This window comes from Antechinus flavipes, chromosome 1, assembly GCF_016432865.1.
Source record: "Antechinus flavipes isolate AdamAnt ecotype Samford, QLD, Australia chromosome 1, AdamAnt_v2, whole genome shotgun sequence".
NCBI lineage: Eukaryota > Metazoa > Chordata > Mammalia > Dasyuromorphia > Dasyuridae > Antechinus > Antechinus flavipes.
The window spans coordinates 84,337,654-84,356,262 of NC_067398.1; the positions used below are offsets into that span (position 1 = coordinate 84,337,654).

An 18,609-nucleotide genomic window follows, 5' to 3' on the forward strand; every position below is an offset into this window, starting at 1 on the left:
CCAAGGAAATGACCTAGCAATCCCTATAGGTGTTATTTGCTAAATATTTGTGCCTGCTGTTTTCAGGTTTTGGAGTTTATAAGAAGTGCCTTCATTACTTGCCTCAAGAAATGGAAATATTTGCTGGGGGTACTCCCTCTGGGTTATGTGGGAAGAGTAGTCCTCTGTATTGGGTCAGATAGTGGGAAAAATTGCTGCACTGTCTAGACAAAGAAGGATCTCTTAGCTGGAGGAATCCTGCTCTGATCGACTGATGTTGTCCCAGAGGAAGGTGTTTTGGGGGTGAGTTGGTACAATTCTTTGGAACTTTTCCAGTCTCATCTCTTTCTTCTTCCATAGTTACAAAAGGTACTCGCTGAGCTTAACAATGTCAAGGAGGAGTTGAAATCAACCCAGAAGGATTTACAGACTGCAGATAAGGAAATCACGGTGAGATGATGGTCCAACTTGAAGGGCCCTAGACTTTAGGCTCATTTAGAAGAAGTAACAATGTAACCTCTGTTTTCCACTTCCTCATATGGACCCTTATACTCAGTTCAACTCTTTTCAATAAGCTGATACTTAACACTTTCAACATGGAATCCCAGAAACATTCATTTTTGGCTGCCTGAGTGTTCATCAAGGGCAGGTTTGGGAAGTGGGAGGTATATCATGGTCTTTATTCTCCCATGTATCCTGCTGTCAATTCATTGCTAAACGTGGTGGTGTTTGCCATCTGAACCATTGGTTATAGTTTTTATTGACTTTAAGGGGCCAATGGCACATCCTTACCTGAAGAGGACTTTTGCTTTTATTTGTGTGACCAACAATTCCTTCCTGTCCTGTGAACATAAAAGATTGTCATTTGGTTTTTTACTGTCACCTCTCAGTGAATTGAGATGGATGAGTGGAAAGTAACTTGTGCAGAATTACTCCCAAAGTCTGTTCCCCTGAAGCCTAGTCTTAGGCTCCAGGACTAGATTCTGGCCTTGCTGTGCACCAAGGCATACCTGTATCAATCTGGCTCTGCAAGGGGAGCACTTCCATACATGGCAGGCCCTGCCCAAAGCTGGCCTTGCTTGTTGTTTCCTTCTGTTCTCTTCTTTTTATCAGTCTCTAAACTTAGAATTTTATTCATTAGTCTTATTTACACTTAGGCATTTTTCTCTTTCCCAAGAGCTTAAAGAAGAAACTGACGATCCTACAGGGGACCCTGAACCTGCCGTCCCACACCAGTGAGACCCTCAGTCGGCTTGTCTTAGAGAGGTTTGATTATCCCCTTTGGGGGGATGGGGGAGACATCTGAGGAAAACATTAATAGATTCTCTAGAGAGGAGTATTGCTCATCCTATGTTATTAGAGAAAGTCTTTGATTTTTAGGAGTCTTGCCTTAGAAAAACTAGTGACCTGTCTTACAAATTTATCAGAAATAAAAAGCAGATCAGGAAATGAATAACAAGTAAACTACTCTAGAGTATAGACCTGACCAGAAGTAAAAAACAGGTTTTAGTCTCATTACCTGTTTTCAATGAATCTTTGGTAGGGTATTTTATTTTACTTTTGTGTTTACTTCATATTCATTTCAATAAATCACTAAGAATTTAGTAAGCACTTACTAAGTGCTAGCTAGGCACTGGAAATGCAAAGAAAGAAGTCCCCCTGCACTCAAGGAGTTTACACTCTAATTGGTAGATACAGTACATATATTCTACATTGTTACAAAGATAATTTTTTCCCCATATGATAAAAGTACCAATTTCAGGACCATCTCAGCTATGGAAGTACCCAAAGAACAAATTGGAATGTTGGTTCCTAAGCTTTGGCAGTGGCTCCAAAGATTGACCTAGCAGTTACTGGCAAGAGAAAGGTGTTTTATTTGTTTGATTAATAGTTTTGTAGTAGTTTTGGAGATAGTGTGCTGTAAAATAGTAAATCATCAGGCCCTTTCAGGAGCAATGATAGTATTGTTTTTATTATTGTTCCAAGAGCTAGAAATAGAGGGTTTGGGGGTTATGAAGAGCCACAGTACATGCATGGTGGCAGAGAAAATGGTAAGATGCCCACATTGGGTAGGCCTTAATGATTTGGTGGATAAATCCATTTTATCATTAATGTGGATAAGCCCTTGGTATAGTGAAAAGAGCACTGGATTGTAAGCTTATTCAGTTATCTGTGGAAAGCAGATATATCTCTGCCCCCATCTTCAACCTAGTGAATCTTTGTAAGAAAAATTACAACAAAACCAAACTCAATAGAGTCAGCAAAACTGACAGACACAGCAAGAGTATGTATAAGCATGTATTATATTCTGCATCTTCTTCCTCCACTGCAGTAAAGGCAAGGAGCTTAGTGTCTCCTTTTAAACCAGCCATTCCACATGGATTACAGGTTCTTGGTTTATGGGTTTTAGCTATCCTGAGGCCTCTTACTTTATAATTTTCCTTGCTTCTAAATTATTCCTGTCTTCTTAAGCTTCTGGTGAAGGAAGACAGGAAGTGGTGGGACTGGAACATCACCCAAATTTGTTTTGTTTTGGCTTTTTTTGTTCTGAATTTGACAAACAATAAGCACGAATGTTTTCCAGATTCAAAGTACAGAAAGAGGATTATATGTGAAACTGTAAATCTTGTTGTTTTAAAGTATTTACTCATTTCATCACTTTAGTTCCCAAGCTATTTCATTGTCTTGTTGCTCCCTGAACCTCCTCATCTCTTCTCTGCTTTCTCTTTAAATACTTTACAATTTTTTCTTTCTCTGTTTTTGGAGATTATCTACAACTAGGTTGTGAAGAGCCAGTTGTCATGTTCATTGGCATTCCTACACTCTTAATGAAGTACCCAATTTGCTTGCAGTAGTATACTAAATGTTGTACAAAGCTGTAGCTCTTGTCCTCCAAGAGCTGACAATTAAAGAGTTAAATGAATTATTTAATTTAAAACCTTCATTTTATAGTAGAGGAAATATTTCCAGAAAGAAAAATGGCATGGTAGCCAAGCCCAGATTAGAAAACCTAGGGCTTCTAATACAATTTCTTCATTCTTTCAGCTTCTTCAATCTGGTAATCTTGTACATGCACATACCTCTCTACCTGCGCAAGTAATCCCATTCCCAATTCATCCCCATTAAATTGCCCCCTGTGTCATTCCCACTAATCCGCAGTCTCTGTCTGCTGGCTTTCCTGCTGCCCACAAACATGCCCAGCCATCCTCAAAACCCTGAGCTGTTGCTTTCATCTCCACTAACTGACATTCTGTATCTCTTCTGCCCTTTGTGGCTAAACTCGAAAAGATTGTCTCTTCTCAATCTCTCCTTAAGCCCTTACAACCTGGCTTCTGACTTCTTAATTCTTACCTCAGTGATCTCCAGTGGCCTTTTTTTAATCCTCATTCTCCTCAGCCTCTGCAGCCTTTTAACACTGTTGAACACCCTCTTCTAAATGTTCTTTTCTCTCTAGTTTCTTGGGATATCATTCTCTCCTGATTCTTCACCTACCTATCTGACTAGTTCACAGTGACCTTTATTGGACAATAATAGAGAACATACATAGAAACACACACAAATATACATATACACACATGTGCGCACACACACACACATCAGACACTATGCTATTTACAATAACTCATTTGGTCCTCACAGCAATTCTGTGTAGGAGCTACTATTGTCCCCTTTTACAGATGAGTAAAGTTGAGTGACTTGTCTGGGTCACCTAGCTAGCAAGTGGGAAAATTGGAACTCCAGGCTTCCTGACTTCAGATCCAGCTTTCTCTCCATTCTGCCACCTTGCTGCCTCATCTAGAAGCTGGTGACCTCGCCGGGTCCCTCCCTCTGCTCATAGTGTTCCTCAGGCTCCTCTTTTTATCTGTGTTACTTCACTTGGTGATCTCGGCAGCTTCCTTGTATTTACTGTCCATCTCCATGCTGATGATTCTCAAGTCTGCCTATCCTGCCCCAGTCTCTCTGCTGACCTCCAGTCTTAGATCTTAAACTCAACCTGTTCAAAATGAAACTTATCTTTCTGCCGACTCTCCTGCATCCTGCCCGTTGTTGTGGAGGGCCTCACCATCCCCCTGTGAACCTCAGGCTCACAGCCGACGAGCCATCCTGGCTGCTGCACCCTCAGCCCCGTATCTACGTGGTTACCAAGGCCTGTCGCTTTCATCTTTACATCATGTTTTCTTGAATATATCCCCGTCTCTCCTCTGCTGCAGGCCCTCCTCCCTTCATGCCTGGACTGTTGCAGTATCTGCCAGTGAGTCCTCCAGCCTCAAGTCTCCCTCCTCCATCCATCTTCTGTTCAGCCTCTAAAGTGTTTCCGAAAGTGCAGGTTGAATCTTGTCACAGTCATCACTCCCACCCCCAACTTGGTAAACTCCAGTGACTCCCTCTCTGCTGTCTGAGAATAACCCTTCAGCATTAGAAAGCTACAAACTAAAGCCACTTCAGTATTCAGCAAATAATTGTGGGAACTTAACTGCATATTCCTCAGTTTGTTGATAACCAGAGTTCAAATCTGGTGTCAGACACGTGCTAGTTGTATGGTCTTGGACAAGTCACCTAACTTCTGTTTGCCTCAATTTCCTCAACTGAAAGTAGGGACAATAATAACACATATTACCTAGGATTGTCATGAACTCAGATGATATAATATTTATTAAGTGCTTAGCGTAGAGCCTAGCACATAGTATGTGCTATTAAAGGCTGTTATTAGGATGATTATTTATTGCATACTTAAATATCCATAGTCTCACAAACTGTTGATTTTCCTTCCACCATTCTCCATGTCTTAGAAGATATTTTTGTAAGTTTTTATAGTTAACAAATTCATTACCTGATGTTCCACCATTTGTTGAAGAACCTCTCCACACTTAGCTAGGTTGGATCTTGGATGACAGATACATCACCCATATTTTCCACTTTGGTGGGACCCGCCATATAGTCTTTTTTTTTTTTTTTTTAATTTCATATAGTCTTATAAATCTTGTAACCTCCCAACAAGAAGGCATCAGATCACACCTTAGGTGGGAGGAAGCTGTCCTTGTCCTCAAATACAAAGCACCTATTATGGAGCTAGCATTAAGATAGATGGCATAGATTTTGCTAAAAAACCAAGTTATGTGATTCCTCTTGTTTCCCCTCAGTGTATTAGATTTACCAAATTGATTGACAAAATACTTTCTTTACAAAACAGTCTTGGTTGTTATTCTCTGCTTTCCTCTTATTTGATTTTTCCTGCTCACAGACTTGTAGCTTCAACCTTGTTTTTTTCTTTAAATCTAGACATACTTTAGACTTTCAGATTTCAGTGGACCTCCCCATTTTCCCATAAGTTTCCAAAAGGGGTTCTGCACTAAGTGTCTATAGGGAGAGTTTTGTTCTGTGTACTAGGAAAGTGGTGAAGTTTAAATAATACCTGTTTCTTGCTGCCTTAGTTTGGAAAGAAGGTTCTAACATAAATATTGCATGATAATTTCATTAAGAAGGTACAAACTAAAGTGCCATGTGAAGTCTGGGGGAGAATCAGAATCATAGATGAGAGAATCAGTGAAAGCTTTGTGTAGGTGGTAGCATTTAAGTTGGTCTTTTCAAGATGGTAAGAATTCTACAAGTGAAGAGGGGGAGGCAGTTTCTGGCATTGGGAATAAAAGAAGGCATGGAAGTGGGAGTGATCAGGTTGTGTTCTAGAGTGCAGTTTGGCTAGAATGTAGAACATGTGAAATGGATTGGGTTTAATTGACAAAATTTGGACTTTAGGTAGGTAATAGGGAGCCACTGAAGACTTTCTGAATTGAAAGGTTAAAATATAAGATTTGCAAATAGGTAATACTAGCATGGCAGGATAATTCAAAGAACAGATTAGAAAAGTTGTAAAGGAGTAGAAGCAGCAGCTAGGTGACTCTGTGGAGAGAGCACCAGCCCTGAAGTCAGGAGGACCTGAGTTCAAATCTAGTCTCAGACACTTAACACTTCCTAGCTGTGTGACCCTGGGCAAGTCACTTAACCTCAATTGCCTCAGGGGGAAAAAAATAGAAGTAGAAAGACCCATCAGACACCATATATGTTTAACTTTTCACCATATCTTTTCCACTAATCTCACAATCTTTCATTTGGCTCCATTTCACTTCAGAATTTTTTGTATGCTATTTTTTTTTAAGATTAAAAAAAAATTAGCCTTCCCATTCTTTGCCTTTGTGTAAGCTTCTATTGTATGTTCCCCTCCTTTCTAATTTTCTTTTTTTCTACTATAGTTAAATCATGCCCTTCACTTTCCCTTTGTCATTTGAAAGTTGCATCATATTTCCTACCTTTCCTTTCCTGCTCATATTTCCATAAAAAACATTTGTGGCTCTACTCAGCAGCCTTTCCTAGTTTCCATTCTCGCTTGTGCTAGATTGCCAGATGCAGTTCTCTCTTTAACCAACTGGGCCTCTCTCCCCATTTTAGCCGCCTTATATGGCAGTGTCATGCCACACATTAGCCTCTCTATCAGTCTTCCTTTGAGTGTGGGGATAACACTGCTGCTCCATCAAAGTGGGATTATATGTCTCAGATTCTGATAGCTAATGTGGGTCCAGGTTGAAACCTCAGTCTAATTCTAGTCTCAAATGACCAGACAGCCTGGTTTCAGATGGAATAGTGAAGTGCATCCAGAGCAGTTTTATTTTCTGTGATGCTATGAACTGACTTCTTAAAAAAAAAAATTTTTTTTTGACTGGAGAACATCTGCCCTTATTTTTTTCTCCTTGATTTTCTGCACCTGAAATAGTCTTTAATTCTCTCTCACACATAATTAATTGTTACCTACCATGTAGCTTTTCCAAAAGATAACTAAGGAATTAAATAATTTTATTTATTAAGCACTTAATAAATATACAGCATTATGCTAAATCCTGGGAAAAATATGAAGTTTAAATGAAATATGGTCTCTAACATCATGAAGCATGGAGACTCATGTCTTCATTAGTATTTAGTTTTCTGATTTGACAGTTGGATAAGCCACCAGTATGCCATATTGACTTTCTTTATTTGTTTAGGAGGCTTATAAACCCTGACCAAAAGGTCCCTTTTAGAAATTGCCAGAATTATGAAAATGGCAAATCATTATGGATTCAGTTGCTTCTATTGGGTTGTTAATAAAAGTAGCATAATTTTTTTGAAGTCTCTTTTTTGAACTGATTTGAGACTGATAGCAGAGACTTTCTCTATCACAGTCAGATTCTCTAATCAAGGCCTCCCTTCTGATTGAAAAACAACAGCTCTTGAAAAAATGAATATATGTCATGTCCCCCTAACATTAAGCCTCCATAAACTGACAGTGAGCCAAGTAAACTCTGTATAGCGCACAGGACATGCTGTTCCTGAAAGGGCTGTTTAACCAAGTAAATATTCCAGAGAAAGCAAGATGTTAGAAATCCATGAAGATGACTCACTTTCTCTAATGAGAGAGAACGGTCTTCAAAACTGTTTTCTTGTTTTATCCTTTGCTTCCTTCTCTGTCCCTTATATTGAGCCAGTGTGAGACTATAGGCCACAATTGGGGAGAGATTTGAAGGAGAGGAAATGACAGGTGAGGAAAGGTGGTTTTGAATACAGAGGAACTTAAAAAAAAAATCACAGGAGCCAGAGAAAAGGAATTGAAGTAGATATGAGAATGAGAGTATGCAGACATAAGCCACCTGGAGATGGGAGGATGGGGGGGGGGGGGGGTGAGAGGGGGTGGTAAGAATGTGGCTACCAAATCTGACAAATAGGTTTAAATAAGCACTTGGGTTTGTTTGGTGCTGGAAGGCCACAGCCCAACAGTGAGCAGCCTGGCACATTATGCCTAGAGAGCAGGACGTGGGAGAGTTAGAAAGACCCAGCTTCAAATCTTGCCTCAGGGACTTAACCAGCTGTGTGATTCTGGACAGGTCATTGAACCTTTTAGATCTTGGTTTCCCCATCTCTAAGGTGCAGTTGGGACCCAGGAAGGGTCTGGGATATGAGCACTTTGTATCTGGATTTCCAGCTTATGCCAAAGAGCAAACAAAATTGAATGTGTGGTCCATTGATTACATCACCAAGGTAGAGAAAATGCTGGTCGTACCATTTTGAATGACCCAAAGAAATTTAAAAATCTTCAGTGATCCCTTATTACTTCTAGAATAAACTATAAACACCTTAGTCTGGCATTTAAAGTACTCCATGATCTGGCTCCCACCTACCTTTTCCATTTCAGTTCCTGTTGCTCCCATTGACATACTTGGTTCTAGTCAGATTGGGTAGCTAGCCGTTCCCTATATACAGGATTCTTACTACCTTTGAACATTCTGCCTTTTATGCCTGAAATGCACTTCTTCCCCTTAGAACCTTAGCTTCCTCCAGAGCAGAGCTCAGCTACCATCTCCTACTACATGAATGAAAAGCTTCATTTTCCCTTCCTCCTCCGAACCCCTAAATTCTTCATTTGTATTTTTTTGTTGTATGTTTTGTGTTTACTTATCTGGCATTTATTTTCTTCCTCTCCACCCTCTAAGTCAAATGTATACACTCAGTGTATTAATAAATGGTTGCTGAATTAAAGGAGAATGTTGGAGGGAGGGTGATCTGCTAGTAGAACTGTGCTTTTACAATGAGTTACCTATGTACTTTCTGAATTTTAACAAACTAAGGGATAAAGATGAGGGGTCAAATTTAAGAGAAGGTCATAGAATATTACTTCTCAGACCTGAAATGGTGTCAGAAACAGAGACATGCTATCAAAAAAGCTTAAGCTGAACCTGAAACCCCATCTCTGTTGTCTGTAAAAATTCAGAGGTGACAATCTGTGACTAGTTGGTGTGGGAGTCTCCATCTGTTGTTGCAATGTTATGTCAACTGTGTTTCCCCTCCCACCCCCCAAAACTCAAACCCAACAACACAAAAATCCTATAGTGAGAAGTCAGTTTCTATAACGCTTTAGAGTTTCTAAAGCATCTTATTCATAATGTCCATATGTGACAGGTAGTCTAAGTGTTATTGTCCCTGACTTTATAAAGAAGGAAACTGAATTTAAAGAAGTGATTTGCCTAAGCTCCTGGGACTAGTAAGTACAAGAGCTACCATGTGGACTTTGGGGGACATGGGTTCATTCTCCTAATCAGAGCCATGCATGTTTGTTAGTCTCTTCAGTAAGCCTCTACATGGTCACAGCATATAGATTCCTTTTGTTTTTAACAAAACAGACATTTTCCAACAGACACCCAAACATACACCTCCACAAAGTGCATTCCCTGCAAAACTAATGAGCTGACCATGATTCTATTAGAATAGAAGTATATTCACCACAGGGGCTTATTTTTTTGGTTAGTAAGTTTTATCTGTTGATAAAGGGAGAAGGAGGATCTCACTGGGTCATAGGATTAGAACTAAAAGGCACTTTAAAAACCATCTAGTTCTTCCTCTCATTTTACAGATGGGGACACTGAGGCTCGCAGGGAAAGTTATTTGTCCACAGTCCTAAGGTAGGCAGGGTCAGGACTCCAGGTTCTCAGTCTGCCTGTGCATTCATATATGTACACACACATATTTAGATATATTACTTTATTGTAATTTACCAAATATAATCTATTCTAATATACTATTTTTCATAATTGATTTGTTGTTTGCCTGCTCCCATGTAACACAAGCATAGAAAAGGTAAGCAGGCATATTTGGCTAAAAATGAAGTTGCTCTGTAAGTGGCCAGAAGAAAAGAAAATTCTTTTCAAGGTAAAATGGGTCAGATTTCACCATTTCCAAGCTGTGTATACTGTATGCTCCCCCATTCTCCTTCCATCTTAAAATCTCTTAGGCTGCCACCTCTACTTCTCTCGCTCCAGTGATTAAACCTATGAATTCCCAGATCTGTCTTCATGATGCTTCACACATTTCATCAAACACGGTTCTCTGCTTTAGTGTCTGTGTATCAGGAGCTTCAAAAAAAGGAAATGTGGAATACTGTGAAGGACCCTCAGGGAGAGGGACAGAAGCTGACCATTTCAAAGTAGGTTTCCCTAGGCAGCCATATCTTGGAAATGTTGCCACTTGTCCTGTTGTTTACAGGACCTACTTGTACTATTGCATCAAGTGCCAAGATCTCTTTGTGTGGATAGTGGTGCCCCAAGAATGATTTAGAAAATGGGAGAACCTCAGAAGAGAAATGTTGGTGTTTGAGACAGCCTTTTGGTTTTATATGTGGCTTTTCTGTTGCTTCCTCTTAGCCCCATGGGCTATAATTCAGGAAGAAATGAGGATAGACCTTGAAATCACCCTTTCAAATATTTCAGCACTTTGAAATATGTGATACTTCAATGGGTCTATGATCTCATTGATGTGAGCACTCTTTGCACTGGCAGAGATCATAACCCACCCAAACCTTCTGATCCTGTGTGTTGCTTGTCCTTGTCTTTCTAGATAGCCTCCATAGAAGATTTATCCAGCATGCCAGAGGCCTTCCTTGTTTTTTTTAATTATCTTGTGGCTTTTCAAGCAGTGCTTAGGAATCTGATATCCATGTTGTCCATTTGTTATCCTTTGCTATTTTCCCAGCTTGTGGCCCCTTCTGGTCATGCAGCCCTTTGATGATATCTTTTTTATCACTTGCCATGCTCAAACTATCAATGACTAACTTACACCTGCTATATGTTTTTCCATTGCTCTTATTCTTCTGACATCATGATCTATGATTTATAGCCATATAAGAAGAATACTAATATTGAGAAGTTGAGCTTTTGAGGTAGGGAGCAGCTGTGAATTATTGAAACCATTGCACATTTGCCAAGTCCAGTCTATTTCTCTTGCAATTCAGCTTTGGGCCTAGCTTACTGTCTATTTATAACAAACTATCCAATATGTATGTATTAATAGAAGGGTAGCACAGTGAATTAATCTATCTGTAGATCAAAATCTGAGAAATATATATTTATCATCCATTTAGTTTTTGCTGTTTGGATTGTTAACTTAATTTTTCAAGTTCATTCTAGTATTCTAGTGCTTGATGATATCTCTTTCAGGTGCATATATACATATAATTTTTTTTAATTTAATATTTTTATTTTCCCTAGTTACACATGAAGTTTTTTACATTTGTTTTTAAAACTTTTGAGTTGCAGATTCTCTCCCTTCCTTCCTCTCCACCTCCACCCCAATTAAGAAGGCATATGTGAAGTTATGCAAAACATTTCCATAAAAGTCAACTCATGAAAGAAAACATAGATCTTTCCCCCCACCCTCAAAGAAAAATAAAGTTTAAAAAAAAAGAATATGTTTCAATCTGTATTCAGAAACAATCAAGTTCTTTCTCTGACTATGGATAGTATTTTTCATCATAAATCCTTCAGAGTAGTCATGGATCATTTTATGTCAGCTATATTAAAAAAAAAAAAAAAACAGCAGCATACAATGAGTTGAAGTGATCAGATATTTTGTTCTTCTCACAAATGTTCCTTAAGATACCTTACCTTAGGAGGTAGGTAGGACCCTGAGTATAGTGAATAAGTTGAACTTAATTGTAAACTCAGTGTCAGAACCTGAAGAAGAGAATGTTACTCTGAAGAGAGGAAGGAGAAGTTGCCATTCATGTCATTATATACCTTCTGTTTTGAATGATTCTTCTTTCTCTTCCCAGCCCAGCTCCTGTGGAAATGCTGAACCTAAAGTTGCGCCAACCAGCCCATGGTGAGGACATTGATCTGAATGCCTCTTTTGATGTGGTCACACCCCCAGCCCAACCCCACAGCTCCAAGCTTGTCCCAGCTAAGAAGCTCTGCCTGGAACAGTCAAGGTGAATGGTCTTTGCCGTGGCCTGTGATCCCAGCCCTTTGCACCTGGGGAAGCTCGCTAAAGATTTGCTTGGTCTGTAAAGAATTTAATGTTGGTGACAGGGCAAGTGGGTAAGCAGTTACTACTTGTAGTCATTTTCCTTTGTCATCAGCTCCAAAATCTCTTTTTTACAGAAATAAGAGGAAGGATATAAAAAGAAACAGAGGGAAGCTAAGATTAGGAGATTAATTCCTCTGGCCAGAAAACTAGGAAGGATGGTTACTGACCTATGGCCTAACCCCAAGGGAGATATGGATTATATCCCTTTCTCCCCCTTGATACTCATTTGTAAGGCTTACCACACCTACTTTATCTCTTCACAATACCCCACTCAGCTCTCTCCCTCTTCTGGGCAAAGCTCCCAACCATAATCTTCTGAGCCAGACGTTGGTTCCTCATGATAGATACTGAAGCACCCTTCTGGGAGCAGTCTGCCCTGCCAGGTAATGACCAGTATATAGAACTCTATATTTTCCATTTTCATTTTGGCTGGGGCGGGTAGAGCAGAATCTGCTTCCCATCTTGTTAAGGGAAGGGAGGACAAGCACTTTATAGATAACTCTCCTTTGATTTGCACAACAACCCTGTGATGCAGTTACATTTGAGGAAATTGAGGCAGACAGAGGTGAAGTGACTTGTCCAGAGTCACAGAGCAAAGAAGTACCTGAGATTATATTTGAACTCTTGATATTCCTTAGTTCAATTTCACTATCTTTGCCAAATTCATTTCTCTTCCAAAGTTCTAGATAGTTCCAAAAAATAGTTCCAAACTTTTTTTAAAAATACGTTCTTAATTGATATTTTCTTTTTCTTATGTCACCATAGTATCTCATGTATATATCTTCCCCATCCCAGAGAATCATCCCATATCACAAATAGTAATTTTTTTGGAAGGAGAATAAAAAGTCAGCACAATTGTTCAATATGTTGAAAAAGTCCAAAACCCATATACAATGTGTCTTAGTTGTCTTTATTTGAGGCTCATTTAGTAATTTACTTTTGTCTTTTTGGTATGTCATTATTCTTTATATTGTTGTAGTTACTCTATGTTTTCTTGGTTCTATTTACCTCACTATGCATCAATACATATAAATCTTTCCTTGCTTCTCTGGACTTAATACATAACATTTCTTAGAGTATTTCATTACATCAGTACCACAATTTATTTATCCATTCCCCAATTGATGGGCATCTTCTTTGTTTGCAACTCTTAGCTATTACAAGAAGTGCTGCTTATAAATATTTTGGAATATATGGGGACTTTTTTCTTACTAATAGCTTCCTTGGGGTATAAGTCCAGCTTTGGTCACTTGATTTACATAGTTCCAAATTGCTTTCCAAAATGGATGTACTGTCCAACACTTCCCCCAATAACATATATGTGTACCTATCCTTCCACAATCCCTCCAACATTGACTGTTGCCATTTTTGTCAATTTTGCCAATTTGCAGGGTACCAGGTATTGTTGTTATTGTTATTGTTAAGGTCACCATCATCTTTCCAGTCACTCAGGTTCATAATCTTAGTTTCATTCATCAGATCTTCATTCTCTGTCACCCCACATATCTAATGGGTTGTCAAATCTTGTTTCTGTTTTTAAAATCTTTTCTGTATCTATTTCCTTCTGTCTAACAGCTAACAGGCCCTTACTTCCTTTTACCTGGACTTTTGCAATAAATCCTCTTTGATCTACCTTCATTCAAGCCTCTCTCTTCTCCAAATCATCCTGTGCACATGGCTCCCAACAGGATTTTTCTAAAGCACGGATTCAGCCGTGTCATTTCCCTTCTCAATAAACTTTGTGATCAAATATTATTTCATCTTTATCTCATCCTTTAAAACTTTTTTTATGCAAGTTGTATAACATGCATGATTATTGCTACAGTAGTACATGTAAATAATTTATTAAATAGATAAATATGTGTATATTGGGGATGTATGCGCTGAATGTATTTGCTCTGGAAGTTTCTAACATCCTGCTGGCTTCTTTAGGACTGGAAGCTATCTTCCTAATGCCTTCATTTCCCTATTTGTGTTTGTTTTTGCCTTTCTGAAGTAAGGATATAGACTTTTCATACTACAGTTACAAATGTTCTGACAATTGAAAACCATCAAAGATCTAAATGTTGGGAGTTGCTGTTGCCATGAACTCAGGGACAACTGGGAAAATGTTAGGGATATCTGTGGAAGGCACAAATCAGAACTGCTAGAATAGCTCAGGTTTTTCTAGTACTTTTCTTGTGTAGTCTCTTAGCTACAAAGGTGCAAAGAAAAAAAGCAAATCTCTTCAGACATAATGTGGTGAGGGAATGTGGGAGAAACTTGACACTAAGCAAAAAGTGGGATGTTATAGGATTTTGTGTGTGTGTGTCTGTGTGTACCAGTACAGAGCAGCTGCTATTCCATACTAGTAGAGAAAGTCCCAACCTCAAGGGGAGTTCCCTGCACTATTAAAATCAGAGGCCTAGACAAAAGGACACATGAGGGCGCACACACAATCTTCATTATTCAGCCCTTTAACAAACAGACTATTGACTGTCTAGACATGCAGGACCAGAGAGTAGGGAAACAAACAGGGTTCAGCTATAAACTGAGGTCTTATGGAACTCATGGTATGTTTTATAGGCATTTTGGGGGTTTTTTCCTGTTCTCTTTCCCCTTTCTTTCTTCATATCTTTACATTTACTCACAGAACAGATTAGTTTCATATAAAAACTAAAAAAAGAATATTGAGCACCACTGAAATAAGTTTTCAAGACAAAATCTCAAGATGAGAACAGCAAGGACACAGTTTAGACCAGTCATTAGAGTGGGGAGTGATGACGCTGACAAACAGGTGGTTAGAACTAGTAACAGAACAGATCTGGTGAGAGGGAAACTGACTCAGGCCTTATCTTCGCTCCAAAACTCTTGACTTTTAGTTAGGTAATCAAGGGCAGAAAGTGCTCTTGTTTGGGCTAAATATTGTACCTTTGAAGTCAAGAAAGTCAATAGTCAACAAACATTAAACATACTATGTGCCAGGCACTGGGGATACAAATGCAGGGAAAAAAGATAATCCCTGCCCTCAAGTTGCTTATAATCTAATAGGAGAAGACATCCCACAAAAGAAAATTAAAAAGGCAGTGGGAAGGATTTGGTGGAGGTTGTACAGCCAGCTGAGAAGTGAGGAGAGAAGCTCTCTGGAGGGCTGGTCTTCAATTGCCATTGCAGTCAAGATGAATGGAAAGCCTTAATAGTCAAACATCCCAGAGAAGTGAAGCTTGATGTCAAGGAAAAGATCGCTGATAGCTACCTGATAAGAGATCAGAATCTTCAGAAATGAAAATGATAACTGGTATTTGTTTAGCCTCAGTAAGTTTTGCAATGCAGTTTACATATATTATCACATTTGATCCTCACAACTTTGTGAAATAAATGCTATTAGTATCCATATTTTACAGATGAGGAAGCTGAGGCTGAGGAAATTCTAGTAATTTGCACTAGCACATCACCACTAAATGCTTGAAGCAGGATTCCAACTCAAGTCCTTTGATTGCTAAGCCCAGCACTCTGTCTACTCCATTGATGTGCCTCAGGAAGGCTAATTGACTGAGGAGTGTTCCTTAAGTCAGAAAGTACTGATTAGAAAAAGATGGAGAGTTTTATCAAAAAGAAAGCCTTCAAAAATAAACTGGGGTAAAAACTAAAGAGAGAACAGCTTTGAAATTCAGAAAAGACACTTGGGGGGTTGCAAGAAAAGTAGTTCAGAGCTGAGTATCCTGATGAGATCCCTGACATGTTGCTGTACTATTAATTGCCTATTCTAGACCTAAAAACAGATGCTAATAGTTTGGGGGATACTTGGAGAGAATGAATCCAAACTCTGCAGTGCTTACTCAACAAACATTTGCTGCCTAATTAACAATGCAGGGTAGAGGTTGCACTAGCTGACCTCTAAGACTCTTTCCAGTCCTATGAATGATTGATAAGGTACTATTGAAGTTGAGATACTGGATAAGACATAGTTCTTTTACATAACTGGCAAGTCATGAGATATGACATCCTTCCTTGTATTTAAATTATATGTTTAAGAAAGGGAAATAAAAACTGGAAGTTGAGAGGAGGAAGAAATTGCTTCTATGTAGAAGGTCAGAGAAACTTCATGGTAGCAGTGGCATTTGAGCTGGCTCTTGGAGGGATGGCAATAGGTTCTCAGGTGGGGGAAAATGTTAGCAGAGGCAACGGGGCAGGAAAGAATAGAGACTTTTAATGAATGGGGACGTAGACTTTTGGCTTCAGAAAGTGAGATAAGGTTGGGAAGGTAATTGCAGTTGGTCTGGGGAAGGTAATTGTAGTTGGTCTGTGAAAGGTCTTAAATCCTGGATTGAAGGAATTTAGTCAGACTTTCATGGGTAATCAGGAGTCAATGAACATTTTTAATAAGGAGTGACATAATCAAAACAATGTTTAGGAAAATTAATCTGCAGTGTGGAGAGCAGATTGAGTTCGGAAATGACTTTGGGCCAGGAAATGAAGTAGGTATCTGTTATAAAGTGAGAGGACCGAAGGAGCAAATAAACTTTAGGGGTAACAAGGAATTAAATTCATCTGTGGATAGCAGCTGCAGTGAAGCAGTTAAGTAGAACAGATTCTCAGTCTAGTAAAATTAACATCATCTAGGATCAGAGGAAATCTTGTGCTGCTTAAAGAAATCTGTCCAGAGTAGGAAAAGGTCAATTCGGAGATTTAAGCAATTCCCCAAATTGCCAAACACTTGCTTAGAGTATTAAGTGGAGAAGTGAAATGAAGGATCAAGATTTAGTGGCAGATGATAATTCATTCCTATTTTAGGCTCTTAATGTCATCAGTAGTGATAGAAAAGGATGGAGGGAGGGGAGCAGTAAATGGATTCCATGCTTAACTTCTTAAGATAGCCATAGAAAAACTTGAGGTACCATTTAACAGGTCTTAAGAGAGTGATCTCAGTTCACAGATGTTTAAATACTGTTATATACGGCAGAAACAAAGCTGAGAAACCAGAGTCCTTGCCCTCGAGAAATTAATCTAATGGGCTAGGATGTGCACAATTGAAATTTGATACAAGATTAAGTAATCTTGAGTTTGGGGAATATTTGAGAAAAAAGAAGTTAGTTTTAGTTGTTGTTCAAAGAAATGGTGAGATAGCTCATCCTAATTGAGCCTCAGAGGAGACATTTCAGCATCACTGATGTGGAAGGTGCGTGTTCCAGGCAGAGGGGGAAGGAGCTGAATAAGAGGGCTTAAAGGGTGTTACTATGTAGTATCAGACTGCGTATAGAGATGGCTCCTATAAATGTCCTTGTGAGACAGCTGGCCCAAGGGTCCCAAGGAATAGCTGAAGGAACCGAAGAACAAGTAGAGACGGCAGTACCTGATCTGTTAGTGAGCAGTGAAGACCTCAGACTCATCTCTCGGGGCCCTTCTGGCTAGAACTTCTACCACCTTTATAAGCAAACACCCCCACAGATAAGGTCTCCATGTTGAGAACAAGCGTTTGAATTCAGTGGAACCAGAGAAAGCCTTTTATTTGCTATCTTTTAAATACTGAGACTTTGCCTCTCCCTCCCCATGCCCTCCCCAACCTTTTTTTTTTTTTTTTGCTAGCAGCATAGAGAGCCCAGCTGGAACCTTTGTGGGTGTCAAGGGGAGCGATGAATGAAGCTATACCCAGAACCAGGGCAAACCTGTAGAGAGGGTGCCCCCTGGTGGAGGATTCTGGGGATAACCGCTATGTTGAAAAGCTTGCAGGCCGGCTCCCAAAAGGTGTTATCACAAAGGAGTGGCAGGAGGCAGCCTCTCCCCTTCTTGTGGGGGGCACTGCCTGGTGAAGGCCGGGTTTGCTGGGTCGGGAAGGATAGCTCCCGCTCTGGCAGGCAGCTCTCCAGTCAGCCTCTCACCTTCTTACCCTCTCTTGGGATTCTCTTGCAGCTCTCTGACTCCTGGTGTCTCCAGAAAAAGCAGCAGAGACCCCACGAAGGTAAGCCCTCTGTCCCCCTGCTCTTCGTGGAACTGACCTGGCCAGCTTTGGACTCTTCCCTTAGTGCTTCTCTCAGCTCTAAAGCGGGCGTGTCTGGGCGCGGTAGGGGAGAGAGGTACCACCGTCCGGGACGTGGTGGGAACTGCCATAGTGAGGAAGGAAATACGGGTCCTGGACCACTGATTTTTCTCCAACAGGAAGCGTAATACAGAATGAGCCAGGTTATTTCCACACAGCGTGGGTAAAGCTAAACATAACGGACCGACCATTCAGCCAGCCAGAAAATTTTTAGTTAAGTGCTTACTATGTACCTGGCACTTTTGTTTAACTGAGCCTAGAGTTTCCATCTCTTCCAAGTTGGGAGATGTAAAGATATGTAGGGCATAACTGGCATAGAAATAAAAAATCTTCAGCAAAATTTTATTTTTAAAAATGCCCCTGTTCTCATGATCCCAAGAACTTGTTTTCCTCATTTTCTTAGAATGGAGACATTATTAAATAGTGGGGGGAGGGGGGGTTTCCATTTTTTTTTAAGCTTATTTTTAAAATATGTGCATGAATAATTTTCAACATTCACTCTTACAAAATCTTGTGCTGTAAATTTTTTCCCTCCTCCCCACCCTCTCTCCTAGAGAGCAAGTAACCCTATATGTGTTAAACGTGTAATTCCTCTATACATATTTCCGCAAATATCATGCTGCACAAAAAAAAATATGATTAAAAAGGAAAAAAAGAAAAAACAAAATGCAAGCAAACAACAAAAAGGTAAAAATTCTATGTTGTGATCACACTTAGTTCCCTCTCTGGGTATA

The 18,609-nt window shown here is 39.6% G+C and overlaps 1 protein-coding gene across 1 annotated transcript in view; it reads left to right on the top strand.

Annotated features, from left to right (window-relative positions):
- TRAIP (TRAF interacting protein) overlaps nt 1-18,609 on the top strand; it is a 49,086-nt gene that overhangs the window by 27,143 nt on the left and 3,334 nt on the right. Inside the window, exons 9-12 of the mRNA XM_051986346.1 lie at nt 340-429; nt 1,157-1,245; nt 11,606-11,761; nt 17,749-17,797. Coding sequence (XP_051842306.1) covers nt 340-429; nt 1,157-1,245; nt 11,606-11,761; nt 17,749-17,797 — 384 coding nt within the window. The remainder of the gene's footprint in view (nt 1-339; nt 430-1,156; nt 1,246-11,605; nt 11,762-17,748; nt 17,798-18,609) is intronic.